Below are 27742 nucleotides of genomic sequence, written 5' to 3'. Positions count from 1 at the left end.
TCGTACAAGTAGACTCTTTGCTTGCAACTTTTTCTCCTTAGTGCTCCTCTTTGGAGCACTAGAATTCCCTACCCAAAAATCCTGTCTTCATTTTGTAGAAGGCATCTGCAGATCTGAATCTCCCTGAGCTTACTGAGTTTGATTCAAGCTTTCAGCTGTGTTGCTGACTTAGTTCTTCCATGCTCTTAATGGTCACCGAGCGTTTGTAGGGTCTTGTGTTTCCTTCCCTCCAACTTAGAGGAACTCATATATTTGGTTATTAGCAGATGAAGCACATGAAGCATAATGGAAGGCTGTTATTGCTCTTGAACTATTTTAACTGGAGGATGACACTTCTCTTACAGACAGCGTTTGTGTGTATTTGAGTGCTTTGGAGTTTTTTGTATTTAGGTGCTTTGGGTTTTATCTGACCTGTTAGCAAACATGAAGGTGCAGCCATTATGCATGTCTGTCTCAAAACTCTGGGTAAGTTGTTTTTTTGCCAGGTGGTGCAATCACAGCAGGGGTGACCATTAAATGTATGACTATAGGAGTAAATATTGACCATAGTTATCATTGCTTGGTTTTCTGATGTCATATAGCAAGGTTAATGATTCTGTCAACCTGTTCTTCATTGCAGTATGTCCTTCTTTTTTTTCCCCTTCTTTGTGTAGATCAGGCACAATTTATCTGAGGTCCTGCTTGCCACCATGAATATTTTATTCACCCAGTATAAGAGGATGAAAGGCACAAGCCCAGCCACTCCTGCCAGACCCCAGCGGGTAATGGAAGACAGAGATTCGGTAAGATTATAATCCTCGCTGTTTGACAAATTTTCCTACTTCCTTTTTCCCCTGATTTCAAGGGATTGGGCTTCAAATAACTGAATCTCTAAAGGTCTTCGCTTTTGACTTGCTCAATTACTTAGAGTCTTGGACTACTCAATTTCCTCAGTTACTTAGTCTTGAGACTAGTCTCTCATAACTTCAGCTTTGTGTAAAGAAAGGATATTGCTCTAAACGGCATTGAGCTAATTAAGATCTACTACACCATATATCCACCTCCTAGCAAGAGAAAACAAGTGTTCAGTTTGCTTCTTGGTGGGATCTTAACTAGTTAACGGAAGTGGACAGTGCAATGTCTCTAGGATGGTTGGTGTTGCTGCCTTGACAACTGAGCTGTTGTTTTACAAGAACCTGATTTTCACTCCTTTCATTTGAGTTAGTGCCCTGTTCATGCAAAACTGATTTCTGGCGGAAAGGCCTTGCTTGACTTCTCTCCTTGGCTTGCTTCTGTAGTGACGTGGGCTGGCATTTTCAAAGTGTCCTTGGGCAACACACCAAGATGATCAAGTACATTCTCTTGGTGAATGGCTGTAGCTGTTTGCCAGTGTTGTTCTGCTGCCTCTGCAGCAGAGTGGGCAGCTTCCAGGTATGGTAGTGCTTGGTCTTGGCTGCCTGGTTTAAATGGCCGACAGGGTGGGTTTGACTTCACTGCTGCAGTTAGTGCTGAAGCATTTCCCCCACCCACTGATAGGACCCTACACCTTCAGCAAGCCTCAAAATAGGCGCCACTTAAAGGACACAGCTAGATTTGCAGGCACTTGCCTGTCAACATGCTGTGTTGAGCAGAAGGGTACTCAGCTTAGCTGTCGTCGAGTTTGGTCTTGTAGCTTTTATTAAGTTAAAGCTGCGTGCCACAGGCACTTGAAAACCAAGGCCAAACCACTCATCCTGTCTTACAGATTAGGAAATAAATATCAACTCCTTCTGAGAATGAAAACCAACTTGGGCCACAGCCAGCTTTATTCCAGGCTTTAGTCATCTGCAAAAGTGCCTTTGATCTGTAAATTGCAATATTGGTAAAAGTCTTACCGTTTTCAAATACATAAGAAAATGAAAGGCTCAAGTAATGATACAGCTTTTGTCTTTGGGGTGCCATCTGTGTGTGAGCTATGGGATCCTGCCTTGCAACTATGCTTGTACTCTAGATTGGCAATGTTGGAGAAGGATACGTGCTGCTTGGGCTTCTCCCACCTTAAATTCTGCGCATGTGAAGAAGTCTCAGGCTAACGCAGTCTGTTAACCTGCTCTGTGTGTTCGCAAGGTTGGCACTGAGCAAACAGCCTTACCTCCTTGCTTTCCAAGGGAACCATTTATTTTGGTTTTGTGATTTCAGTCTTGTGCCTTGTGTAGAAGCATTTACCATCTCCATAGGGGTGTAATGCTGTCAGGTGTCATCTCAATATGAATACCATGACCATGGCCTGCCAAAGATTGTTGGGCTGATTGGCAATGGGATCAGTAGCTTTGCTGGCAGGAGCTTGTGTAGAAGGAAGCCACTGTGACATTGTATCATGTCAACAGCGTGCCTGTTACCACAGTGTGCTCAGTGTGAGATGCTTCATAAACATGTTCTGTGCTCTCGTGTTGTTGCAGTTGTGGAGATCAGCTGATGATGTACCTTGCTAAAAACCCTTGACAGTTTTTTTCAGGCTTCAAGTTTTTGTTACTCAAGCTTCTGGCCTTGTAGTGGGATCTCATGGCAGCAGGGTATCAGTGGTGTTGGAGACACGGGGTTTCTGAGTCATGAATCTCTGGCTGCTGTATGCAATAAAAGCTGTGCTTAACTGTCAGAGGGGACAAGTGCCTGCTGTCTCTGCAGTCAGGGAGGCGATAAGAGAATAATAGTTATGTGACTGTAATGTCAGAAAGGAGCATAAATCTGGTTATGTAGGGTTAGCTAGAGAGGAAAAAAATCTACAGCCCTGTATCTCCCGGCTGCCTAAAGATTTGCATGCGCCGAAGAATACCAGGCATGGCCACATGGCAGGTAGGGTAAGAATAGCTTTAGCACGTGTTCCCCTTTCTTCTTACCCTGAAGAATTTCCTCCAAGACTGCGGGAGCAGGGAATCTAGATTGCTTCAGTTTTCCTGTCTGGGAAGCAACTTGGGCAGTTTTAGTGGTGGGAAGAAATGAGGGCATTTCAAATGTGAGAAGAGAGGTGTTTCTTCAGCAAAATGTCCCTGTTTACCTGAACAGAGATGGCAGATACGAGCTTCTGCAGGCTGTGCTTGACAGGAGTTTTTCTTGTGAACTTCCCTGGGAGAAAGGTAGCTTTTCCTTTTTCCATGGGGAAGCAAATTTTAGGTGAAATCAGCCTCTTCCAGAACCTTTAACTATCTCAGCGCATTGCCCAGTAGACAGTGCAAGTGAAAAATGACCTTTCCTTGAATAGGTCTTTGAACTCCCTGGGTTTTCTCTAGATCGTCGGAGCAGACAGGTGCAAATCCCTCTGTTCATCAGAAGAATTTGAAAACACGAGACAGTAGCTGTTTGTTAAGTCTGAGGCTTATTCCATGTAGCAGGGAACAGAGTCCCCCGGAAACGTGGCTCTTGAATTTGCCTTCTGGCGCCAAGCACTGGTCTGCTGACTGCCCTAAGCAGGATCCTGCTGTAATGGGTAGGGAGTAGAGGAGCTTTGGCAGGAACAGTGTGGACCTGGCAGCAAAGGCAGGATGGAGAGGAACAGTACCTCTGGAGCCCCCTGAACCTAGTAATGCTCTCTGCTAAAACATCTCCTGTCCCACTTCAGAGATGAAATGGGCTTTATTTAGAAATGATCAGGTTCGGAGTCAGAGCTGGGCTTTATGCATTTTGTTTATTTCAGAATGAAATTACCTAAGCTGTGTTTTGAGTCTGTCTGTCTCTCTCTCTCTTTCTCTCTTGTTTGGTTTTTGTTTTTTTTAATGTATATACATTAATTAGTTTGGGGAATGAGGGAGAAAAGTCCTGTCCCACTTGGTCTGATCCATTTTGTCAGATTTCAGGCAGAGATTGCAGCAAGTCAAGACTGCAGTACCGGCAACCATGGCTGCAGTGACAGCCCTGACCCAGATGCTGTGAGTGCATGACAGCAATGTCATATGCTCCTCGCCCCAGTCTGGGGTGGCGAACTCTCTGGAGCAGCCCGAGGGTGTTAGCTGGGCAGCAAAATTAGTTCATGAAAGGAGTGGAATTCTTTTTTTTTTTTTTTTTTTTTTGGGGGGTGGTTTTTTTTTAAATCACAAGTGACTCTAACATTCATTAAGTAATTACAGCCAATAGAACATCTAGACCTCCAGGCCGCTCTTAACCTCTGCAAACCTCTGTTTGTTCTTCCTGAAGTATTGCAGCCTATCATGTTGTTTTGATTTTTAAAAATAGACCAGCTCTAGTATCATTGCTACGGAAAAGGTAAAGAGAACAGTAACTTGCACTGCTCCTCAGCCTTTCTTAGTCACAGTGAGAGTTTTTGCCTCTTACTATTTTAATTCCAAAGAGTCAGACAGACACCTTGACATGCTTTTTTTCCATCTACCGCCTGTTTTGACCTCCACCAAAAAGTAGCAGGTCAGACATAATTACACGACCTCATTGTGTAACAGATTTGGAAGCAGACTAGAAGTGTTGACTGTGACTGGAACTGAACAAGTAATTTTCAGGCCACCTTGTTAAGTAGCCAATGCATTGGTGTTAACTAGGTGGTAACTTAGAGCTAGGGAAACTGTCCTGGGAGCTTTTAGCAATTAGGTCAGTCTCAGTTTTGCTGCTTACTCCAGAGGCTCACTGATGTGCTGCACTGCCTTCTGGCATTCCTCAGCTGCGGTGCTTAAGGAGATGGGAACTCTGGTCTGTATTTCACCCAGGCCACTGGGCTTTGTAGACTGTCATGGCTTTTCTTCAGACACAAAAATAAAACCAGAAAATTAAATGGCTGGGATCTCAGTACTAAAGAAAACTTAATTTCCTGCCCCATGTGTTAAGTTGGAGGTTTTTTGCACAGCTGAAGCAGTAACATTTAGACAGTGTCTTGGGAAAAAAAAAAAAGCTTATGAGCATCCCAGCTTTTCTGTTGCCAGCTTCCAAAGCTCCTTGGTTGCCATTGAATAACTGACTGGTTTAACAGCACCCTGGGAAGGGGATAGAATTGCCCACATGGACATCACGGATGGTGTTTATAACTGTTCCCAGCCATGTAATGGGCTTTGGTCACTTCTCAGTTTTTAAGTTCCTGCTGTCAGAGTTACCATCCGCATGCCCACAGCAACCAAAGCTGCTTCAGCTTTCCCTGCAGTCAGCAGATTAAAGGAAGATTTAACAGTGGGATCTTCTAGTACAGTAATTTAGAGATGCTTAATATTTAAGAAGATGACACTGTGAGGAATCAAAACCATCAGTCTGCACAGTCTTCCATGAAGATTCAGGCTTTCTGTATTCTCCTGACCTCTACCAGTTATCAGAATGATTTTCCTTTTGATTTACTAACAGTTTTAACAAATGAAACAAATTATTCCTGAATTCCTTCAGCTGTTACATAGCCTTCTGGTGTGCAATAAGGGGTTTCATTATTTTAGGCAAAGGTCTCTGAATGTACTTGGTATGTATACTTCCATTGTGTTATGGAATGAAGGGCCTTTAAGGATGTTAGTATGTTGTAGGTGATGCTGGAGACCTCCAGGTGCCGGTTTGTTTCTAGTGCTTCTGCTTTGAGAATGTTAATGCTGCATTTCAGCAGGGTCAACTTTATATTTTGCAAGGTGGGAAAGAATCCTGTTGCCCCAGGAAAGCCCATTTCATGCAGAAATTACAAGATTGCTGCAGTACAGGAATGCCCCACATTGTTGAAAATGTTTTTTCCTGGGTAATTTTAAATAAGTGGGATTTATTTTTTAATTTTTTTTAAGCAAAAGGGTAGCTCATCATGCTTTTAATGGTTGGAAAAGGAAATAATTGGATTTCTTTCCACATGTGGAGATCTGTTATCTAGAGATCAGCTCTGAGAAATAAAGTTTACATTTGCTTGTTTGAAAAGGCAAGTGTTTAACTCATGTCTAACTCACCTTTCATTGTGGTTTTTTTTGATACTGAAGTAATTGTACTTTATTTTTCTGGTTTTTAGCAACTTCGATCTCAAGCTCGTGCACTGATAACGTTTGCTGGAATGATCCCTTACAGAACATCGGGAGACACGAATGCAAGACTGGTGCAAATGGAGGTCCTTATGAATTAGCAGAGAAGCTTTTGCTTAGGGTTGCAGCAACCCATGCCTGTCTTTAGTACGTTCAGAGGGTGGGACCAGTATCATTTTGTATTCTGTATTTTTGTTGATGGAAATAAATTTCTTTGATTTCTATTTGTTTTTTGACATTTTCACTGATTTTTGCGTTTTTATGTTTTTATTCATTTTATTTTAAATTGGTTTATATTTAGAAAATTATTCTTAATTAGTTATTGGGCTATGCAGAGGAAGAAGTCATGGATCTACAGTAGGGAGGTGAACAAGCAATTCTGTAGCAGAAGAGGAAGTGGAGAAGAAAACTTTGATTTATTGCTCACTGAACATACGGCTTAGAAATTTTAGGGTTTTTTGTTTTTTGAATGCATGTTAAATGTTGAAAAGCTGTTTATGATACACCACACACATGACACTGCTGTCAGTCCATAACATTGTCTTGTGTGGTATATGTGTTTATGCAGTGCAAATGAGCTCAGTGTGCTGCAGAGACTCCTTTCGCTTAACGAAGTTTAAACTCTTGGATCAGTGTCTCAGATGTACACAGCTCCGCAAATCCTGGAGCTCAGTTGAAGCTTTTGCAGGAGCAGCTGGGATTGGAAACAGGTATATTTTAGTAGGAGAGATTTTTGTGATCGACACGTGAGTTTTTAGACAGTTGCATCCATAAATGATCCCATATCAAGTTCACTAGAAGTAAGGAAGCTGAGCAGAGAAGTCCAAGTGTGGATGCATTGGGCATGGGTGGATATTACTCTTGCTTTAGTGGTAAACCTGCGTTCCATTGAAGCGAGGGGCATTAAAAAATGGTTAGCTTTAAATGTTTTGAGCTACAATTAAATCGGTGTGAAAGCCCAGGAGCATGTTACAGTATAAGCTTTTCTCTTTAATATAGCTGCCTGTCTTTGAAAGGAAGTGGGAGCAATGTTGGTGGTTGCTCTTACTGCTCCCTGTGTACATGCCCTTCTGCACTGCTGCTGTGTTGCGCTCACACTGTTTGTGTTACTGGGATATGAGAACATGTACAGTTCTGGGTACAGAACAGGCAACAAAACGTAGGGGCTGATTTCAACCTTTGCATGTTCATAGCTATTGTGGGAGAGAATTCATCTCCATTTTGCAATGTCTAAGCTTAACGGCATAGAGGGATATTTGACTGACTTGATGACCATTTCCTAATTACTTTTTCCACCAGAAATGCCGTAGCATAAATTTGTCAGCCTTTTGGACAGGAAGCAAAGGGGTGGCTTGCCGAGCCACCCAAACCCATGTGTCTCAGCATTAGCAAACTGGCTGCTGGGGCTCCCGGGCGATAGAACTAGGGATTGTGTATGGCACTGAGTGGTCCCATAGCATGTTCAAGATTGTTTCAACTGAAGGCTGGAAGAGACCTGGACAACACCCTGCAAGTAAAGGGGATTTGGTGAGTTACCTGGGGAGGGGAATTGAGTTGCCTGGCAAAATGTCAACAGGTGAGTGTGGAAAGCTTTATTAGCTATTAATGTTTCTGGCATATTGGTGTGGGAATGCTTCTTGGTATGTCTCAGTTGACAATTCATCCAATCCCCTGGAGAACAGGTTACCAAAAATTAGGTGGCAGAGCAAGGCATCTTCGTGATAGTTGCAAACAGTCCTTGTTGGGCCAGGATTGCCCCATGTACAGTCCTGCAGGATAAACCCTGCTCTTGTGTTTTCCTTGCTGGCGCTCAGCCCCTGTCCCTGGGTTACTCCTAGCATCAAACTACCTCACATACAGAGAGGCTGGTGAGTCTGTACCTGTCCTCAGGCAACCACTGATCAGAGCAAGAGAGGGACAGTGTCTGCCGGAGTCTGTTCAGGAAGGGTGAAGGCCACCTTCCCTGCTGTGATTCCTTCTCCCCGCTCCACCCCTCATGTGGGGACAGAAGTCCTTTGGGGCTCAGCTCTTACCGCTGCCATTTGCGGGACCTTATTCTCCTGTCTTTTGCCCATCCCCTGCTCAGCTGAGCTGTCATGCTGCCTCACTGGCATGTTTCTGATGTCAAACATTGGACCTAGGGACCTTTTAGAAACAGCAAGTTGCCCTTTCTCTGTCTGCCCTTTGAGGACAGCTGTAGCAGATGCTTCCTGGTGCTTCTTAGCCTTCATGGGTGTTAGTAAAAAAGAAAATTGACGGCCAGATGTAGTTTGCTCCCTTTGTGCTCAGTGGTTGTGACTTCAGCCTCTGATCCTGCCGAACCCAGGACAGGTCCCTTCTAAGCTAAGCAGAAACTGAATTATTTCATACTTTCAAAAACCAAGATGGTCCTTCTGTGATGGACAGACAGAGGAAATAAACCCCAGGGAGTCAAAGCCCTGAGACTAACCCTGGAAAGGTAAGACCTAGCCCTGTTTCAAAATGTGAGAGGTTGTGGGTATAACAGAAGGTGTCACAAATAGTTGGAATTAAATTATTTCCTGTTGATTGCCCTGTGATTTCTTCTTAGGTCTGTGCAGGTGGTGAGCATTGCAGACCATCCATCTTCCCGCGTTCCCAAGAGCAGCGGGTTCCAGCTCCGTGCCTAGGCCTGGCTTTGACAAACCTGGGTCTCCTCTGCACGACTTCAAGGGCTTTGCTGCATTGAGGTAGATGCTGACGCACATACTGGTGCTTTGCTGAATAAGGCACCCCTGTGGTTTTCCAGATGTCACTGTTTTCTCTCCACCCCACACTTTTTCTGCTGGAGAGAACAACCTGGTTCTGCTCCCTCAGGCTTCTGACTGGCAGACCTGCTGCTGCTGGAGTGAAGTTCGTTAACCCTTTGTACTGTCACACTCCAACTTTGCTAATGTGCAGGCTTAGCCTTGGTTTTCTAAATAGTTCATCTGCTAGAAGGGCTTTTTGGGGTGTCACTAAATTCATACCTCATGTTTGGCGCAGCCTGCTCAAAGGTGATGTCACTAAGCACTCCCTTTACAAACGGGAGTAGTGCTCGCTTTTATAGCGTGGTGCTGTCAAGGGCATAGCGAGAGCTACCTCCGTTTTCCTTGTGCACAAAGGGCTTCTGTCTGTTTGGACAGCCTTGCACAGGTCATATTGAAAACCATGATAGCATGCAGCAACATCTGAGTAAGTTAGTGTTTGTAGTTTGCCAGGCACAGTTCGCAGCAGAGCTGTGGATGTTCATCTGAGCTGAATTTATTCTTAGTATAAACTGGCAGTCAGTTCATACAGTTACACCGTTTATAAAATATCAGTATAAACTGACAAATCTCTTAAGTTAGTGGACCTCTGCCCCTTTATACAAGAAAAAACTACAGATGAATGCTGCAGGTTAAATTTAGGATAATTCCATCTGCTTTTTCCTGCTCCAGGACTAATCATCAGCAAAAAAGATCCCCCAGGTAGATGAGGTGCATCCTAAGGGTGGCTCACTAGTTTGAGTCAAATGCAGGTGTCCTGGTTTCAGCTGGAATGGAGTTAATTTTCTTCTTAGTGACTGGTACAGTGTGTTTTGGATTTTGTATGAGAATAATGTTGATAACACACTGATGTTTTAGTTGTTGCTAAGCAGCGCTTATCCTAAGTTAAGGATTTTTCGGTTTCCCATGCTCTGCCAGCAAGCAGGTGTACCAGAAGCTGGGAGGGAGCATGGCCAGGACAGCTGACCCCAACTAGCCAAAGGGATATTCCATAACATAGGACGTCATCCTCAGTATATAAACTGGGGGGAGTTGGCCAGGAGGGGCTGATTGCTGCTCAGGCGTCAGTCAGCGGGTGGTAAGCAATTGCATTGTGCATCACTTGTATTTTCTTGGGTCTAACTTCTCTCTTTTTTTGTTATATTCCTTTTAATTGCAATTCTTATTATTGTTGTTATTATATTTGTATTATTGTTATTGTTATTATAATATTTTAAATCTTTTATTTTGTTTTGTTTTAGTTAGTAAACTGTTCTCATCTCAACCCAAGAGTTTTACTTTTTTTTCCCCGATTCTCTTCCCCATTCCACTGGGAGGGGGAGGAATGAGTGAGCAGCTGTGTGGAGCTTAGTTACTGGCTGGGGTTAAACCATGACAGCAGCTCATGCTTGTGTAGCTGGAGGAGATTTGAGGAAAAAGTGAAAAGGTGTTTGCCTTGTGATGTTCTGTCCTGGTATGGATGTAACAGAGACACAGAGTCTCCAGGTCTGTTTTCCATGGTTTGCATGGCTCATCAGTAATGAAACAACCACAAGTGCCACGGTATCGGCATAGCAGCTCTTAAAGCTTTACAGTCTGCACGTCCTTCGACGAATGAGGTCTGAGTTGATGTGGTCTGCATTTACAAGGGCATTGCAGGGGAATCTAGAAATACTCATTGTAAACTTCTGCCCTATGTTACCTATGGGGGGGGGGGGGGGGGGGGGGGAGTTAAAGCTCTGCCCAGGGGTTAACCTTGGGCTACTGGTAAAAACTAAACTGAGCTAATGGAAAACAGTCAGCTCATGTGAGAATTAACAGGTTTTCTGCCAACAAGCAGAAAACCTGCTGAAACGTGCCTCCAGGGCTCTTCCTAAACACTGTCATGGAGCTGGTGTCAATGGGTCCTGTCTTCTCAGCTCGTGTTTGGGGGCGGGGGGGGGTTTATCCCCACAGCAACATGAATTCTTCTAAGTATTTTCACAGTGGTGCCTGCACTGTTACCCCAGTGTATGCTTGGCTTAGCTGGTCGTACAGTCAGGTTACTGCCTACAGCCTGCCAGATACGTTCCTGCTCCTCTGCCTTTTCTTGGATTTCCCTGCTGACTGCAGATTCTGCATCTCAATCCTGATTTTTTGTTTTGTTTTCCAGACCATCTGGCTGGAGTAGACCTGCTAAATGAGGTGGCTTCTCTGTTTTCCACAACAGTCTCCCACCACTGCTGGGTTTGTCTAAGACAGCCCTTGGATCTTGTTGCTTGCAGGAGCTGAAGGAATCGTGTTCAGAAAAAATGAATTTAAGTTTTTTGTTCTTGTTACCCTCTCAACACTTGTCTCCCCAACCTTAATAAACCCCAGCCTCTCAAGGAACCAAGCTGTTTTCCTTCCAGCCTGGAGGAAAGAAGGGGATACTGTTAATTCTAGTTCTGTGTCCCTGGGGTGGGACAGCGCTCAAATACTGCTGCTGTTTGTGTCCCTGTACCAGTATTTTTGTCCTGTTTCTGTCTGGGTCTGAGGTTGGAAGGATGGAAGTGGTGTCTGGAAAAGGATGGGAGATGATCCCTTTGCCCGCACTGGGTAAGGTTGCTGGCAGTTTTCTGAATAACCATCTTATTTTCCCTTCCCAAGCTTCCTTCCCTGCAGTGCCAAGAAACTGAGTCCTGCTCCGCATGGTGGGTTTGCAGCGCTGAGCCCCTGCTTCGTTTGTGTGGCCCCTGTCATCCAGGGTGGTAGGTTCCCTCTTCCACAGGGATGGAAACAGCATAATTAAAACTTCAGTAAAGGCCTATCAGAATATAGTGCTTTGACAAACTTTAAAAGAAGCCGTATGTAAAGCATTGCACTATTCTCTGCCTAACGCAATTCAGGTTCATTTGATGCATTTAATGGGCAGGATGAAGTGGGGGATTGGCTGGAAGAGAGGGAAAGCCCTGCAGAACCAACTTGGCACCTCTTCACTGCGTGAGCGGAGGGGCTGGAGGGATGTGCCGCAGAGCTCTCCTCTCCTGCTCCCAGCGCCGGACGGCCCCGGTATTGTTGCTGCAGCTGGTGTTGTGAATCAGGCCGACGACAAGCGCATCCTACTATCCGGCTATTTCACTACACCAGGGTTGCATCATACCACTCGCTTCGCTCTTCGCCCAGCGTCTGGAGTCCTCCTGTGCCTCCTGGAGCATTTTTGACTGTGCTGTGTTTAACAGATACACACCCACACCTGTTTAAGAGACTCCGTGATTTGTGCTGGTTTGGGCAAGGTAGCATTTTTGGTCAAATAATGAGGTTCTAAAATAAAGCCATTTCTGCTGGGCATGAGTCTGTTGTTGCGTCTGTTGCGAGAGGAAGCTGGTGTCTACCTTGCAGGAGGTGTTGCGCAAGGTGCCGGGGTGAGGCTTTTTCCTCATCCCCATCTCACCCTTCTCCCTGTTCGCAAGGCTGGGTGTTGGGAATGGCAGCAGCACCACCTGTGCCGGCACATTTTGCGTGGTGATGCCCGGGTGCTGGGGGGCTGAGCTGTGCAGATGCAGGCAGCGCTGCCTGCCCTCAGCTTCCTGGGTAAGCGGGTGCGTGCTGGCCGGTGCGGGGCTTATGCAGTTGTGGAGGGCATCTGCTCACGCACAAACAATACAACGGGGCTGTGGCAAGTCCTCAAAAAGCAGGTTAAAATTTGTGCGTGAATGCAAAAGACAGCCAGAGGCAGCAGGGCAGGCGGCCCAAATTTTCCATTAACTTGCAAAGCACAGGGGGCTGAAATTCAAATGGGCTCTGGTGCTGCCCTCAAATTTTATTGCCTGCTGTCTTCGGCGATCTTATCTCTAACTGCTTTTAAGAGTGCATGTGACACCAGGCTGCAGAGGTATAAAAGATGCCTGTCCCTCCCCCTGTCCTCGCCTGCTGGTGGCTGTAGGCTGAATACTGAGTGGCAGCGCGGCCTCAGCTTCTGTTTTATGTGACGTGGGGAAGGGTTTAAGTGGCTTATTAAATCAGGGATGGGATTTGGGGGAGTTTTGAACCCTGGGCACTCAGCGGTTCCCTCTCCCTGGGGTTGGGAGGGGAATGAGGCTCTAAGACTGTGAGGTGTCTCTGCTGCCTGGCACTGGAGAGCTGCCAGCTCCCAGCCCTGGGCAATCCTGGAGGGACTGTGGCTGCCACCACTCCATGTCCCCCAGCCTCTCCAGCCCCCTTCCCAGCCCCCTGGCATCCAAGTCCCAGCAGGGACATCCCTTCCATCCCTTGATGTCAAACTGCCCCCCCCTCTTTCCCCTGGTTTCACCATGAGATAAAGGGGCTGTTTCCCTCCCTGTGTCTGGCACAGCTCAGTGCCCCAGGCAGCAACACAGATGATTTACAACATCTGCCAGGTCTGGGGCGGTATCCCAGGGAAGGCGAGGGTGTGTGGGAGTCTTGCTCCCATTTTCCATAATAAATCCCGGTGGGAACTGAATGTTCCCAGGTTGGGGCCGGAGGCAAACTCAGCGCTGCATTTCTCTACCGATCTGTCCTTGGGACTTAATCTCAAATCCGTTATCGCCGCCCCCATCAAGCGCTGGGAGGCAGCGATACCGATTACAGCGGTTTTGATATCCCTTCCAGCTATTTTTTTCCCCCTGACCAGCTCAGGGTGGTTCAAGCCGATTCCTTTCCCCCATTAGCAATGGCGGTGGGTGGGTGCCGGTTGCCTTGCTCCGGTTTTGCTGCGTATAAAGCAGGCGAGCCCCTCTCCACCCTGTCCCTCGCCCCACAGGGACCTGGGCAGAGGCGATGGCTGAGCTGCCCATCCCGGAGCTGCCCACTGCCCTGGCCCGCTGCAGCGGCCGCTTCACCATCAGCACCCTCCTGGGCATGGAGGAGGGTGGCCGGGGTCCCTACGCACCCACCGAGGGGACCGGCTGCGACAGCGCCCAGCCCACCCACCTGTCCGGCAGCACCCTCTGCACCAGGACCTTCGGCTACAACACAGTGGACGTGGTGCCCGCCTACGAGCACTATGCCAACAGCAAGGGGGTGGGCGACGCCGGCAAGGGCAGGCCCTCGCTGGCGGACCTGCACTCCATCCTCAAGGTAAGGTGGGGTTCGGCTGTGCCACTGGCGTCTCCAGCATCCCCTGGCCGTGCCACTGGTCCCTGCGATGTGTCTGTGGCGTGGCACTTTGTCTCCTGCTTCTTGGTGCCGTAACTGGTGCCGTGCTGATGTGCATATCTGCGGGAAGGTCCCAGAAGCCAGAGGGATAACCCAGCTGTTTCCAGCTGTGTGCTCAGCCAGAGCTCTCCCCTTGTCTGCACACACACACGCACCCCCCCCAGGGATGGCCGGCTGCCTTCAGCCCTGTCTGCCTTCATCTGCCTTCCCCTTGTCCCCGCAGCCTGACCCAGGCCGCCTCCATGTGCCGGTGTCCGACCCACAGCGGAGCAATGGCCTGCCAGACGCCGGGCCGGAGGAGGTAGCGGGGGAGCCGGGCAGAGCCCCCGTGCCAGAGCCTGTCCGCTTCGGATGGGTGAAGGGCGTGATGGTGAGTGCGACTTGTCCCACGGGGAGCATCCTCCTGCCTTCCCCCCCGCCCCCGAGCATTTGCCCCTTGTCATTGCATTTTTCCTAATTTTTTTTTTTTTTTTTGCAAGTGACTGTGCTCTGAATAATTCCTAGTCCTCCTTGGCAGGCTGGTTTTAGCTCGGAGGGGCAGGAAAGCCGGCGTGCCCATGGCTGTCCCCAGGTGCCCACAGGCTAAGGGCAGGTCCCCCTCTCTGTCCCCCCAGATTCGCTGCATGCTGAACATCTGGGGAGTCATCCTCTACCTGCGCTTGCCCTGGATCACCGCCCAGGCGGGAATTGGTGGGTGCCATGGCACATAGTGGGCAGGCAGGATGACAACACCAGTGGCCCAAAACACCTGGGGAGGGGGGATGCCGGCAGCATTGAGTGTGGGGTGATGTGGGGGGGGGTCTATGGGGCTGGGGAGGGATGCAGGAATGAAGCGGTGCCGTCTCCCCGCAGCCCTGACGTGGCTCATCATCCTGATGTCGGTGACAGTGACCACCATCACTGGCTTGTCCATCTCCGCCATATCCACCAACGGCAAAGTGAAGTCAGGTAGCACGTCCCCCGGCCACCCCGGGGGGTCTTCACCCTGGGGCTGCCCTGTGGACATGAACCCCTGGCACGGGCTGTGAGGTGCAGGGGGACCCCTGAAAACTTGTGGGGGAGGCAGTTAACCCCACGGGGTGTTCCCACCACCTCAGGGGGCACCTACTTCCTCATCTCGCGGAGCCTCGGGCCAGAGCTGGGTGGCTCCATCGGGCTGATCTTCGCCTTCGCGAACGCGGTGGCCGTAGCCATGCACACGGTGGGCTTTGCCGAAACTGTCCGGGACCTGCTGCAGGTAAGAAAGCAGCTCTGTATCCTCCGGGTCCCATCCTCTCCATCTCCTCCATCCCCACCTCCTCCCTGCACAAGCTAAGCTGCATTAATTATCAACATTTGCGTTAATGTCGGGCCACGGATAATCAACCACTAGCTGCTAAAACTCGTGGCAATCCTGGTGGTTTGGTAAGGGAAAGGGTTATTTCTGTGTCGTGGACGGTTCCCCCTCCTCAGGAGCACAACTCCCTCATCGTGGACCCCACCAATGACATCCGCATCATTGGGGTTGTCACCGTGACAGTGCTGCTGGGCATCTCCCTGGCCGGCATGGAGTGGGAGGCCAAGGTAATGCTTGCTACTTCCACTCACCTTATTCCCTCAGGCCGGTAAGAGCCATCCCCGCTGCCCACCGGGCATCTGAGGAGCGGAGGATGCCTGTAGCTCTCTGAAAACAGGCGAGGGTTTCTCCTAATGAGTTTTTCACCTTCTCGGCGCCCAAACCCTGATCCCTCAGCTAGTTCTTTCTGGTCTGGCAGGCGCAGATACTGTTTTTCCTGGTCATCTTGGTTTCCTTCATAAATTACCTGGTGGGGACTGTAATCCCGGCCACTGCCGAGAAGCAAGCAAAGGGCTTCTTCAGCTACCGAGGTGGGTCCATGATGGGTTGGCGTTACGCTCAACAGGTACGTTACGCTCCAGCACATAGCTGGAGGCCGGCTCTTTGCTGCTGTTGGGGGAGAAGTTTGCTATGGGAAAGTGCTCCTCGCTGAAAGATGTCGTTAAAAGCATGGTGTCTTCCTCCCATGGGTTACCTACCATCAGCGGTGTGCCTCCATCCAGCACTGAGATGCTTCAGCCGGGAGAAAGGCAGTTGGGAGGCCCCAAATGCTTCTCCTCTGCTTCCTCCCCAGCCGACATCTTTGCTCAGAACTTTGTGCCCAACTGGCGTGGACCCGAAGGCTCATTCTTTGGCTTGTTTTCCATTTTCTTCCCATCTGCAACCGGCATCTTGGCTGGGGCCAACATTTCAGGTGACCTGAAGGTGAGTTTTGACTGCTGCTGACTGAGCTAGTGTTTCTCAGGGCTGAAGCCCCATTTTCCATGGGGCTTTGGTTTTGATCCAACTTTTAGACACTGTTTTATTTCTTCTGGGAACTTTGGGGAAGGCTCAGCCAGGACATGCTCTGCGGCTTTGTGTTGCAATTAATTAAAATTTCTCCTGTATAGCAGCCACAATTAAAATGCCATTTTAGCAGTGCTGCTGGAAAGCTCTCTTACATCTCTCTGTGACTCCCATGGGCAGGATCCTGCCGTGGCCATCCCCAAGGGCACCTTGATGGCCATCTTCTGGACCACCGTGTCTTACCTGGTGCTTTCTGCTACGATCGGTAAGCGGCACGTCCTTGGGTGAGCTGGGTAGGACTTCCCTGCCAAAACGGGTGGCCTGGGAGGATGCAGGTGGTGGGAGCCAAGAGCAAGCCGTGGACGCCAGCACTGATACCCCAGGGCGAGTGCCGCAGGTGCCAGACCTCATTCCTGCCCCCACTGGGGGAGCAAAGTCCTTCTGGGTGGGCAACGCAGCCATGGCATTGCTCATAGCCATCGTGCAGTGGGGCAGTCCCACGGCAGGGATTTGGGGGATGTCGCAGACAAAGGGACATGGGGCTGGGTTGCGTGAAACCGCAGAGAGATGCCAGCCCCGCTCCAGCCGTGCCACAGGGCTGTGGGGATGGCATGTGTGCAGAAGGCGAGCAGGCACTGAGTGGGTGCTGCGTGCCCCCCCCCAGGTGCCTGCGTGGTCCGGGACGCCTCGGGCAGCCTGAACGACAGCGTGGCAGTGGGCTCACCGGGCTGCGAGGGACTGGCCTGCAGCTTCGGCTGGAACTTCACCGCCTGCGCCCAGCGGCAGAGCTGCCGATACGGGCTCAGCAACTACTACCAGGTGCTGCTCGGGGCCATTGCCCTCCCGGGTCCCTGCTCCTGGCCAGGTTTGTGCTGCAAGGGATGGGTTTCCCTGGGCAGCCCCATGCCCGGCAACCCCCAGCATCGGGGGAGGCACCCATGCCGTTAAAGCACCCATGTGACAGGGATGCACCAGGAAGCGCATCTTCCTCGGGCTTTTGGACGTGGCTGAGCTTTGCCGCCTGGATAATGTTGATGGAAAAACACTGAGGGCAGCAGGATGGGGCCCAGGGGCTGGAAATCCCTTAGGGCCAGGGTGGAGGTTGATGCGCTGGGGGTGCCAGGGTTCCTGACCGCCTGGTTTTCGGGCAGAGCATGAGCATGGTCTCTGGATTCGGCCCCCTCATCACGGCGGGGATCTTTGGCGCTACTCTCTCCTCAGCACTGGCCTGCCTCGTCTCAGCCCCCAAAGTCTTCCAGGTGAGAAGGTGGTGCATCCACATCCCCCAGCTCCCGTCCCTGAGCCCGGCAGTGGGAGCAGGCGATGCTCCTGGGTGTGCACCCAGCACTGCAGGGCTTTGTGGCCGTGAGCAGCTCCGGAATGAGGATGCTGCTGCCATCGGTGAAGGCACGAGGCCAGTTCAGCGCTTGCTCTCATGGGTGCAAGAGCCACCACAGCACTGCCATTCCACGTCCCCGGTGAAGCCCACTGTCCCCAACTCGTCTCTCCCCACAGTGTCTCTGCAAGGACCAGCTCTACCCTCTTATAGGCTTCTTTGGGAAGGGCTATGGGAGGAACAGCGAGCCCATCCGCGGCTACATGCTCACCTATATCATCGCCGTCGGCTTCATCCTCATCGGTAGGTGCTTGCCACCCTGGCACCCTCCTAGTGCCTGCCATCAGCCAGGTGGCTCGGTCCCCGCTGCCGACAGCTCACTCTCCTCCTCCTCCTCTCCGCAGCTGAGCTCAACGCCATTGCCCCCATCATCTCCAACTTCTTCCTCTGCTCCTACGCCCTCATCAACTTCAGCTGCTTTCATGCCTCCATCACCAACTCTCCAGGTGGGCTGTGCCGCGCTGTGCAGTGCCATGCAGCGGGCAGCTCCCTGTCTGGCTCCCCATCCCGGCAGCGGCCGCTGTGTGTGTTTTTGTGCAGGCTGGCGACCCTCCTTTCGGTATTACAGCAAGTGGGCTGCGCTCTTTGGAGCCGCTGTCTCAGTGGTGATCATGTTCTTGCTGACATGGTGGGCAGCCCTCATTGCCTTCGGCATTGTCATCTTCCTCCTGGGATATGTCCTCTACAAAAAGCCGGGTGTGTGGCGGTAACCTGGCCCCAGTGATGCCCCAGGAGGTGTCTGGCCCCGTTGCTAATCCATCTTCCCCACGTAGATGTCAACTGGGGTTCCTCCATGCAAGCTAGCTCATACAACATGGCCCTGAACTACTCGGTGGGGCTGAGCGAAGTGGACGATCACATCAAGAACTACAGGCAAGGGCGGCTCGGCATGGTGCTGGGCACAGAGGGAGGGGGATGCAGAGCCAGCCGCTGCCACCAGCAAACTCAGGGTGGCTTCATGCCCATGGCCATGTCCTCACCACCAACCTCAGGAACTGGGAGCCCCATCAAAATGTGGCTGTGTCCAAAATCCGACGTCTTTGCTGTGTGGGCAGAGGTGGAAAGCAGAGCAAACCTTGTCTTCGCCATGCCAGGCAGATGCAAACGTGTTGGTCTCATCTGATATAAAAAGACCAAAGAGTGAGGCTGGACAATCAGCTGCATGATTTTGTCTCATCCTAAAGATGGTCCCTATAGTTGCCTCTGGCCAGGCATGGGAGAAGAGACACGTTCCAGAGAGGCTCAGTGCCTCCAAAGTACCAGCCTGTGCCCCCTCTTCTCTCCCTGCCTGCAGACCGCAGTGCCTGGTGCTGACCGGCCCTCCCAATTTCCGCCCAGCCCTGGTGGACTTCGTGGGGACCTTCACCAAGAACCTCAGCCTGATGCTCTGTGGCAACGTGCTGATCGTGAGTCACCTACAAAAGCCGGCTGGTTCCTTGTCCTGGGGGCTCCGGCCACCTGTGGGCAGCAGGCTGGGAAATCCAGATGTGTCCTGGTGGGCTCACGGGGTGGGGATTGAAATGTGCCCATTTATGTGCCAGCAGATGATGAAATGTTTTGTCTGGAAGGCTCTCCAGCTTGTTAAGCAATATTTATGAAGAATCAGGATGTCCCTGTGGGCTAATAGCTTTCTCTTGCCAATTAATTGCCAAAGCAAAGATGCAGTAGGACGAGGTGGTTGCTCAACCCTGGGTGGTCCTGCAGCCCTGAAGCCTCAGGAGCAACTGGGGACATGTGGTGCAGCAAATGCCAGCTCATCCACAGCCATGGGACTGCTGGCATCGTGTGTGTTGGCTGTCGACTCCCAAAATTCACTGGTTTTCTTGCTGTGATTGCAAACTCCCATGTGTGCAGTGGTTACATCCAGGTCTTGCCAATGATTTGGGAAGAGAAGAGTTGGAGGTCCTTGGTGGCAAGACCACCAGCTGGAAGGGGCTGCCTGTGCCTGAGCCCCTGCCCCTGCTCCCCTCAGGGACCGCGGAAGCAGAAGATGCCGGAGTCCCGGCTGACAGCAGATGGCCACACCAAGTGGCTTATGAAGAGGAAGATCAAGGCTTTCTACACGGATGTGGTGGCTGAGGATCTGAGAAGTGGCGTCCAAATGCTCATCCAGGTAGAGCCGTCCTTGGCCATTGACCATCAGGATCCCTCCTCTTCCATCATGGCTCAGGAGGCTCTGACCCCGCTCCCTGACCTCCAGGCATCCCCGTTTGCATCGCTCTTCGGTGGACTGACACCATCTGTGTCTGTCTGTCCCTGCAGAGGGGTCTCATAGGGACATCTATCCGTAGGCTGCCGGCCTCGGGAAGATGAGACCCAACATCCTGGTGCTGGGCTACAAGAGGAACTGGCAGACAGCGTCCCCACAGAGCCTGGAGGACTACGTGGGCATCCTGCAGTACGGCCATGCTGGCTCCTCTGCCCCTCGGGGATGCCAGCACCCGGCAGTGGCCCTGTAGTTGGGTGCAGGGACACTGTGGCCACGTGCGCAGGGTCCAGCCGGGCTGGCAATGCTGCCCAACATGAGCTGGCCACCGTTAACTGCCTTCTCCTCCCTCCTTCCAGCGATGCCTTCGATTTCAAGTATGGCATGTGCTTAATGAGAATGAAGGAAGGGCTGAATGTTTCCCGAGTGATGCAGGCTCACGGTAAGCGGTTTTGGGCAGCTGACGATGCTCAGAGATGTGCCGGAGCTGTAGGACATGCCAGCTGGCACTGTGTTCCCAGGTGAAGGTCACAGTCCTGGGGAGACATCATTCCTGGGCTGGGACCGAAGGGGATGGGGACAGCAGGGTGCTGCCCAGCTGCCCGTGCTCTTCCCCTCCCTCCCCAGTTAACCCCACATTCGAGGCAGCAGAGCACCCTGAGGAGAACGGCACTGGTGGCAGAGCAGCCCCAGGCACAGGTTGGTCCTGTCTTCGGTCCGCCCGGAGCATTCCCAGCTCTGAGGATTATTTTCAGGGAGCCAGGTTTGCAGGCGGGGGTGTGGGTTTCAAGCAGCAACGGGGAGCAGGGCTGCAGGACCAGGAGGAAGTGGTGCCTTTAATCTGTGGCCAGCAGTGCCCCACATCGACACCAGGACCTTCTTGCCCTGGCAGTGGACCCCACCACCTTGGCTGGCGAGCAGCAGGCAAGCACCATCTTCCAGAGCGAGCAGGGCAAGAAGACCATCGACATTTATTGGCTCTTCGATGATGGAGGTAACCCTCACCTTTGGCTGCAGCTCTTCACCGTCCATCTGTCCAGATAATGTGAACCCAGGACCTCCATCACGGTGCCCAGGAGGGCTCAGTCCTTCCCAATTGGTGCCAGGGCATCCCTGGCATCTGGGGTGAAGAAAGCACTGGCGAGCCCATGGGGTTGCCGCCACCACGTCTCCCATCGGGTGTTTTGGGGACAGGTCTCACGCTGCTCATCCCCTACCTCCTGGGGCGCAAGAAGCGGTGGGCAAAGTGCAAAATCCGGGTGTTTGTCGGCGGGCAGATCAACAGGATGGATGAGGAGAGGAAGGCGTAAGTGCTGGCGGCCACTCACACCCCCGCAGCCCCTCTTAGCCACATGGCCACCGCTGCTCTCCCCATGGGTGGGTGGCAGGAGCTGCTTCCCCGCCCCAAGCCCCCCAGGCTTTGCCATAATGGGATCTGTGGGCTCCGACCTGGCTGCTTTGCCTCTCTCCTCCAAAAATCAATGGGATTTTGGAGTGGGAAAAAAACAAGTGCAAACTGAGGATGGCGGCGGGGGTTTCTGCCAGGGCAGCTCCCTGCCAGGGCAGCTGTGCAATTTTTGGAAAAAATGTGTCCATTTACCTCTGGTAGGATCGTCTCTCTGCTGAGCAAGTTCCGCCTCGGCTTCCACGAGGTCCACATCCTCCCTGACATCAACCAGAAACCCCGGCCAGAGCAGTAACCACCCCCGTCCCCTTCCCCCCCCTCCCCCAGCACCCCCAAACCCACCCAGACCCCCTTCCCCAGCACCGTCTGCTTGTCTTGCAGCATCAAGAGGTTCGATGACCTGATCGCTCCCTTCAGGCTAAATGACGGCTTCAAAGATGAGGCCACGGTGAACGAGATGAGGCAGGACTGTCCCTGGAAGATTTCTGATGAGGAGGTTGACAAAAACAGAGCCAAGGTAGCACCAGTGCCGGGGGGGTCTCCTGCTTTTGAGACAAAATTCAGTCTTTTTGGCAACAATTATTTTGCATTTGTCAACACTCTTTGCTCCACAGACGCTTCGACAAGTGAGGCTGAATGAGATTTTGCTGGATTACTCACGGGATGCAGCACTCATAGCCATGTAGGTGCCAGCAATGCCCTCACGCCTGTTTCTTGCCCCACGGAAACAGTCCCTCTGAATGTTCACTCCCCCCAGCACGGGGAGATCCTGGGACGGTGCCGCACCGCAGTGAAAAGCCCTCGGAAGGCACCAAGGGGTCCAGTCCAAGTCTTAATGGGGGGGCGGGGGGGAGGATGTGGTGTTGCCCCTTTTTAGGGAAATTACCTCAAAATTAGCACTGGATTGAGAGAAGGGTTAAGGATGGAGCTTGGCTCACCCGGCCCCTTCCTGCTGCTGCAGCACACTGCCCATCGGCAGGAAGGGTCGCTGCCCCAGCTCCCTCTACATGGCCTGGCTCGAGACCCTCTCGCAGGACCTGAGACCCCCCGTCATCCTCACCCGAGGAAACCAAGAGAACGTGCTGACCTTTTACTGCCAATAAAACTTCCTGGATCCCTGCTGACTCAGGATGTGAATTTTTCAGGCCAGTTTTGATCTCAGAGCATGCTCGCTTGAGGGCTCTGGGGGAGCAGCGAAGGCAGGTGGTCACCAGCTCTCGGGAAATGTCCACCACACACAGCTGCCACCCTCTTACAAAGACTTGTTTTGCTGACCTCGGTCTTTGGAGGTTGTATATAGATATAAAATAACGCAGGTCCCATAGTACAGGCATCACTCCGGCCCCGGGCTTAGCCACAGCCATGCAGGTGAAGTGTGGGGTCCCATCCTGAGAGCAGCAAGGGGACAGTGGGACCCTCGTGCCTGGTCCCCCAGCAGAGCCCAAGCAATGTGCAGGGACTGACCCATGGCCTTGGCAAAGCCACTGTCCCAGGGTGAGAACTGCCCCAGGGGGACAGGAGCGGGTCAGCATCAAGCCCAGGGGCTGTGGGGACCCTGTATGGCTGCTCGGGGACGGGGACTCCCAGCCGCGAAATAGGCTGAGTCCGTCCCCAACAGTCAAGCAGCAGCGAGATGTCATCTTGGGCTGCGGTGCCTGGCTGCAGGCATGGGTCCAGCTCCGAACGGAGACAAAATTAACCACCAGAACCAGGACATTTCCTGGTCCAGGTGGCCCTGGGCAAGAGAAACCTGACCTGTACGAGGCAGGAGCAAGGCTCATTTCCAGAAGCAGAACCCAGGCCCTCTTGTCATGCTGCAGGAGGAACACACAACTTCATTCATCTTGATCGTTACAGAATTTACTGATAATCACCACCAGGATTAGAAGTGTCAGTAGAAAAATAAAATTTACAGAGTTTTCTATCATACAAAGATTTGTTCACGACAGCCACGGTCGCTAGCGAGATAGATAGGAAGTTGGGCGGTATCTAAATCAGCCCAGCACAGAGGAAGTTCGCACACAGAAAGCAGTGCCACGAGTCTCAGCTCAAGCAGGGACATTTCTCCAGGGCAGGCGGCTTCTCTGCAAGGTGTTTCCTTGACTGACACTCCTGGCTGGCCTCCCCAGCCAGGGGTTCACAACACTGCCCAGCCTGGGACACCTCAGCATTTACATTTTTGCAAGCTCTTTGCAGCTTTTGGCAAGTTTGGCTGAGCAAAGTCTACCGACGCTCACTGAAAACTGAAAGGATTCCTCTGCTCGCCTCACTCAGGATAAGGAACACAAAGGGAAGACCAAACCGATGCAGTGCGAGGGGAGGAAACTTCTGGCAGTGACCGATCTGGTGCATCAACTCAAGACTACTCCTCCTTCCCATTTGGATCCGGTTTTACCGGAGAGGGAGGTCAGGAAGGCAGCCAGGGGAGCGGAGGATGCTCTGCGAGTACCAAGGCGACACAAAGAACTTGTCCCCAGCGCTAATACCTGTCAAGACAAGTCAGCAGCTGATTGTTCACCTTTTATGCAAGAACTCCCTGAAAATTTTACAGCACCTGGGCACAGAAGCACCACCGGCTTCAATGACTCGACTTCCAAACAGTGGCCAAGCTGCCAACTCTTCAAGTGAAGCAGACCCCCCGCCTCAAAACAGACTTTGGGAGATCACAATGGGTAGAAAACAGGATGTTTTCAGTTCGTCCAGCACCAAGTGATTTTATTGAGCAATGTTTTTTCATTTGTTCTGAGCTCTTAACAGCCCGGATTTGTGTCCTGCATGCCCCAGCCCCATTACTGCAGAGGAGTCATCCTCGTGCCATAGCACGTGGCACACTGATAAAGTGCTTTCCCAGTTGCAATCAGCTTAGTCTTTGCTACTGAGGGGTAACTGGGGCAGGGGGAAAGGGGAGCACAGCAGGGTCCAGGACACTGGTTTCTAGCGTCACCTGAAAGGTAAGGCCAGACCTTCCCAGTCTAAAAGTCCCATGAGAGACTTTTAATCCATCCAGGAAAATGCAGGATAATTCACATGAATTAAACCAGGCACTCCTGACACACGCTGTGTATGCAGCCATTTGAAATAAGAAGTGGGAAGCGGGAAAGACATCTAGAGAGATCATTATTCCTGCTTTTTCACTGGGGGCAGAAGCAAAGAGGGAAGGAGCAGCCCAACCTTCCCCTGGGGAATGCCGCAGTAGAACACTGGCTCTCTATAAGCAGCACAGCACACGGGGCACTCCGAAGATCCAGGGTTTAGTACATGTTACACCGCTTGGACCTCACCCACCTAAGGAGAAAGATTCACATTAAAGTCCTTCCTAAAATGCTTTATTTCCCGAATTAACATGGGCTAAAATTTAGAGTAATCTCTGTAAGTAGCTCCTGTAAAACACCTCTCACCATCAGCTGTCAACAGACCACTCTGGAGTAGTTAGTACATAGAGAGAAATTCACTTTCATGATCAACTCAGTGCCCTGTTGAGGGTTGTTTCAGCACAGAGGACACGGGGTTCATGGTGGCTAACTGGCCTTACAAAACGTTGCAGGTACAAAAGGCGAGCTGGTTTGGAAACCAAATGAGTTCAGCAAAAACACAGATGGGACGTGTGTCCTGGGAGGCTGGACATAGGCAGGGCCTTCCCTTGGCAGCCCACACAAATGTCAGCTGGTAATAAACAAACAAGGACCTCAGCAAAGCCACAGGGCTGGCTACACTGCCCAGCCACATCCTTGGGATTCAACCTCAGCTTCCCCAAGAGCCCCAAAAGACCAAGCCCCCCAGAAAGCGCCCAGCTAAATACCCGAGAGCCCCGGCCGTGTGGCATGCCTCCAGGCAAAAGGGCAGGTATGAGTTAGTTAAAAGTCACTTAAAACAAACTAAAACAATTCATTAGGAAAGACCATACTGCCTGCCGGTAAGGGTTGGTTCGGGGTTGTGTTCACACAGCTTGTCCCTGATGGAGATGGGCATCACCCAGACTCCTCCCAGGACCTCACAGGCATCCCACCCACCGGCACACTGCGGGCTGGATGCCGAAAACACGGCGCGCTCCCCACCTCTGCACCCAGCAAGCCCCAAGTCACGACAACCCAGTGCCAGCTGTGCGGTTCTCACCAGCGCAGTCACTGAAGCAGCAGCATGCTGAAATTTATATAAGCTGGCCAGCGATGTTTACATATCAGTGAAGAAACCCAATTTCGCCACGCCAATGTAAACATGACCAGCAAGTAAAAGGAGAAGTTTAAAAATACGAGTCTCCTTCAGAGCCTGAGAAGCAACAGCACACACTCACACACGTGCCCTGGGATTTCTAGCATGGGCAGCAGGACGTAGCGCCCGTTCAGCTGTGCTTTGCCTCTCAGGCAGAAGGTACACAGTGCCAGAAGAGCTTTACCATAATAAAATTCACAAAAATAGAGATCCTTTTTATGCCGGTTATTTCCCCTGCTGCAGCATTCATAGTCACAGCTCTTGGTCGCAAATTTTCACTGTCATCTGTCTAAAATTATTTTTCCTTTTGCTGCTCCCAAATTCACTGTGACCAAGACATGGTATTAGGAAGTTGGGACTAGGAAGAAAACAAATTAAGTTTCTCATTTAAAAAAATCACATTAAAAGAGCTTCAGGTTCCCTGCAAACAAAGCAGCAAGAAGTCAAAGCATTAAGTGAGCTCCGAAGACATCACATCACTCTATAGTACTGTTTCTACCCCAGAACAGCCAGTGTCACATCTTAGTTACGTCCTGTTGCAAGAATTCATCACTGGTAAAAGGTATGTGGGCCTCCTCCTCTGGAAGCCCTTTTCCTATCCTCCAGAGAACTAAAGTTTCACTTGGCACTTAATGTTACCAAAAAGTAACAAAATTCACGATTTTTAGCTTAATTTCCTGCCATGCTGGAGGCAGGAGCAGGCCCTCACGTATCCTTTAACCAGTGGAGAAAGCACACACCGAGGCACGCCTCGAGTTGTGCTCCCTCATGGTTTGTTTCAGAGACGGCGCAGGCAGCAGCTCCTTTGCTCTTCCTTCGATTTGTGATCTCTAGCATCTGAAGAAGAGCTAGAGAGTGGCTAAAATCCGTAGAAACGAAACCACCACCACGCAGAATGTCTGGCCCACTCCAAAAATGAGGGCTTCAAAGGGAATCATTTTTTTCCCCGCAGCTCTGTAAACTCCAGCAATGGCAGCACCTGTGGAGAAGGGAAAAAGCCAAAACATGAATGCGTGACAGCGCACGTGAGACACATGCTGTTGTACCACAGGGATGAAGGGGGAAGTCTCAGAGGATGTGAGACTGGGGCAGAGAACACGGGGGTCTGTGAGAGAGGGCCCTGAACCCCTGTGCACCAGATGGCAGAAATGATTTACTGTGGCAAACCTCAGCCACTAACCAAGGCATGCTGGTGGCAATGTGTAAATTGGTGGTGAAACTCTGCTGAGGCCTCTAGAAGGTGTGGAGGTTGGGGCGGTTTTGGACATTCTCTCGTCACATGATCCTCTGCACCACAGCCCACAAGCCGCAAATATTACCCAGTTCTGGGCACAGACACCAAACCCGTAAGTGTTTTTTCTCCGAGTGCTCAGAAACCTGAAAGCCCACCTGGCTCTGCACCTGATGGGCACGTTTGGTACCCCTGACAAAGGGTTCGATAGGTGGGATAGTCCAACTGTCAAACGTGGGGCAAGGGGGGAAACATAGCCAAAACATTCATCTCCTCTCTACTCTGAGGAATGCCGCGGTTTGATGCGCTCCTGAAGGCAACCTCTGATCACTATGGAGCCACCCGCTCGGTATTTTCGAGCCTCTACCGTACTTGTTAGGATGCCGGCGGTAATGGGTCCCACGATGCCCATCAGCAGGAGGCTCACGGACATGAACCTGCCGTACTTGTGATGCCTGAGCGTGAAGAGCGCTAGCAAAGCTGCCGGGACGTGGAAGGAGAGGGAGGAGACGAGGGCCCACAGGAAGACGCCGTACCACATCTCTGCGGAGAGAAGGGCCGTCAGGCAGGCTCGGGGCCCGCAGGCCCCCAGCGAGGCCGGCGGAGGCGGTGGGACGGCCCCGCTCGGAGCAGGCCCCGCAGCGGGGGGGGTACCTGGGAAAGTGGAGAGCGGGCTGGAGTAGGTGGTGGTGCCATTTCCCACGCGAGGCACCAGGCGGAGGCTGAGGATCTGCTGCAGGAGCCCCCCGCCGCCGCCGCCCGGCTCACCGCTCTCCATCCCCTCACCGGCCCCGCCGCCGCCGCCGCCGCCATCGGCCGGCTCCTCTTCCGCCCGCCCCCTTCCGCCCGTCTCAGCCAATGGAAGGTGTCGCGCGGTGACAGGCAGGGATGCCCGCCGACCGCCGCCCGCCAGGGAGCGTCGGGGCAGCCGGGCCCCGTCCCCACCCCCGCGCTGCCATGGGAACGGCTGTCGGCCGCAAAGAACGCCGGGAGCACCCTAGCAACGGAAGCCACCTTCCCTCGGCGCGCCATTGGCCGGGGTTGGAAGGGCGCTCTAGCCCGCTGGCTGCTCTCTCGTCGCTGCTCCCCGTGCTCGGCGCCGCCGGCTTTGGGGCGCCGCCCCCTTCCCCCCCCCCCGGGGGGG

General features: G+C 51.7%; 4 protein-coding genes across 7 annotated transcripts in view; 3 read left to right on the top strand and 1 right to left on the bottom strand.

Moving 5' to 3' along the window:
- NUP93 (nucleoporin 93kDa) overlaps nucleotides 1-6154 on the top strand; it is an 85614-nt gene extending 79460 nt beyond the window's left edge. For all 3 annotated transcript variants that reach the window (XM_010584345.1, XM_010584355.1, XM_010584366.1), the window contains 2 exons: nucleotides 654-782; nucleotides 5921-6154. In XM_010584345.1, coding sequence (XP_010582647.1) covers nucleotides 654-782; nucleotides 5921-6031 — 240 coding nt within the window. In that variant the 3' untranslated portion in view covers nucleotides 6032-6154. The remainder of the gene's footprint in view (nucleotides 1-653; nucleotides 783-5920) is intronic.
- Nucleotides 6155-13432: 7278 nt separating this feature from the next.
- On the top strand, nucleotides 13433-22261 carry SLC12A3 (solute carrier family 12 (sodium/chloride transporter), member 3). 2 transcript variants are annotated; one of them, XM_010584323.1, is made up of 27 exons: nucleotides 13433-13732; nucleotides 14034-14180; nucleotides 14425-14500; nucleotides 14663-14758; nucleotides 14908-15047; nucleotides 15263-15373; nucleotides 15565-15676; nucleotides 15940-16070; nucleotides 16332-16416; nucleotides 16816-16970; nucleotides 17303-17410; nucleotides 17667-17790; nucleotides 17892-17993; nucleotides 18088-18243; nucleotides 18321-18420; nucleotides 18842-18953; nucleotides 19520-19660; nucleotides 19839-19945; nucleotides 20113-20195; nucleotides 20381-20452; nucleotides 20561-20580; nucleotides 20675-20747; nucleotides 20948-21059; nucleotides 21363-21449; nucleotides 21540-21675; nucleotides 21773-21840; nucleotides 22120-22261. In XM_010584323.1, the coding sequence occupies exons 1-27, from the start codon at nucleotides 13433-13435 to the stop codon at nucleotides 22259-22261; spliced, it is 3096 nt and encodes a 1031-aa protein (XP_010582625.1). The 2 variants fall into 2 exon arrangements, with proteins under 2 accessions (XP_010582625.1, XP_010582634.1); XM_010584332.1 differs by lacking the exons at nucleotides 20381-20452; nucleotides 20561-20580 and having other exon boundaries at nucleotides 20646-20747.
- Nucleotides 22262-23056: 795 nt separating this feature from the next.
- TMEM170A (transmembrane protein 170A) lies at nucleotides 23057-27387 on the bottom strand. The gene is made up of 3 exons (XM_010584312.1): nucleotides 27253-27387; nucleotides 26971-27141; nucleotides 23057-26346 (listed from the first exon to the last, which is right to left on the bottom strand). Exons 1-3 carry the CDS (start codon nucleotides 27374-27376, stop codon nucleotides 26216-26218), a joined length of 426 nt encoding a protein of 141 aa, XP_010582614.1. The 5' UTR covers nucleotides 27377-27387; the 3' UTR covers nucleotides 23057-26215.
- A 99-nt stretch (nucleotides 27388-27486) lies between these two features.
- Nucleotides 27487-27742, top strand: part of CFDP1 (craniofacial development protein 1) — a 67094-nt gene continuing 66838 nt past the window's right edge. The window contains exon 1 of the mRNA XM_010585213.1: nucleotides 27487-27583. Within this exon, the coding sequence (XP_010583515.1) occupies nucleotides 27487-27583 (97 nt within the window). The remainder of the gene's footprint in view (nucleotides 27584-27742) is intronic.

The sequence above is a fragment of the Haliaeetus leucocephalus genome, unplaced genomic scaffold (genome assembly GCF_000737465.1).
Source record: "Haliaeetus leucocephalus isolate CR32 unplaced genomic scaffold, Haliaeetus_leucocephalus-4.0 Scaffold92, whole genome shotgun sequence".
Lineage (NCBI taxonomy): Eukaryota > Metazoa > Chordata > Aves > Accipitriformes > Accipitridae > Haliaeetus > Haliaeetus leucocephalus.
The sequence above is the reverse complement of the archived record's forward strand: the minus strand, read 5'-3'. Positions and strand labels throughout refer to the sequence as shown.

Coding starts and splice junctions, on each gene's coding strand:
- SLC12A3 (XM_010584323.1), top strand. CDS start 13,433: ATGGCTGAGCTGCCCATCCCGGAGCTGCCCACTGCCCTGGCCCGCTGC. Junction 16,971..17,302: donor GGCTCAGCAACTACTACCAG/GTGCTGCTCGGG, acceptor GTTTTCGGGCAG/AGCATGAGCATGGTCTCTGG. Junction 21,676..21,772: donor TTGACAAAAACAGAGCCAAG/GTAGCACCAGTG, acceptor TTTGCTCCACAG/ACGCTTCGACAAGTGAGGCT.
- TMEM170A (XM_010584312.1), bottom strand. CDS start 27,376: ATGGAGAGCGGTGAGCCGGGCGGCGGCGGCGGGGGGCTCCTGCAGCAG. Junction 27,142..27,252: donor CCCGCTCTCCACTTTCCCAG/GTACCCCCCCCG, acceptor TTCTCTCCGCAG/AGATGTGGTACGGCGTCTTC. Junction 26,347..26,970: donor TACCGCCGGCATCCTAACAA/GTACGGTAGAGG, acceptor CCTTCTCCACAG/GTGCTGCCATTGCTGGAGTT.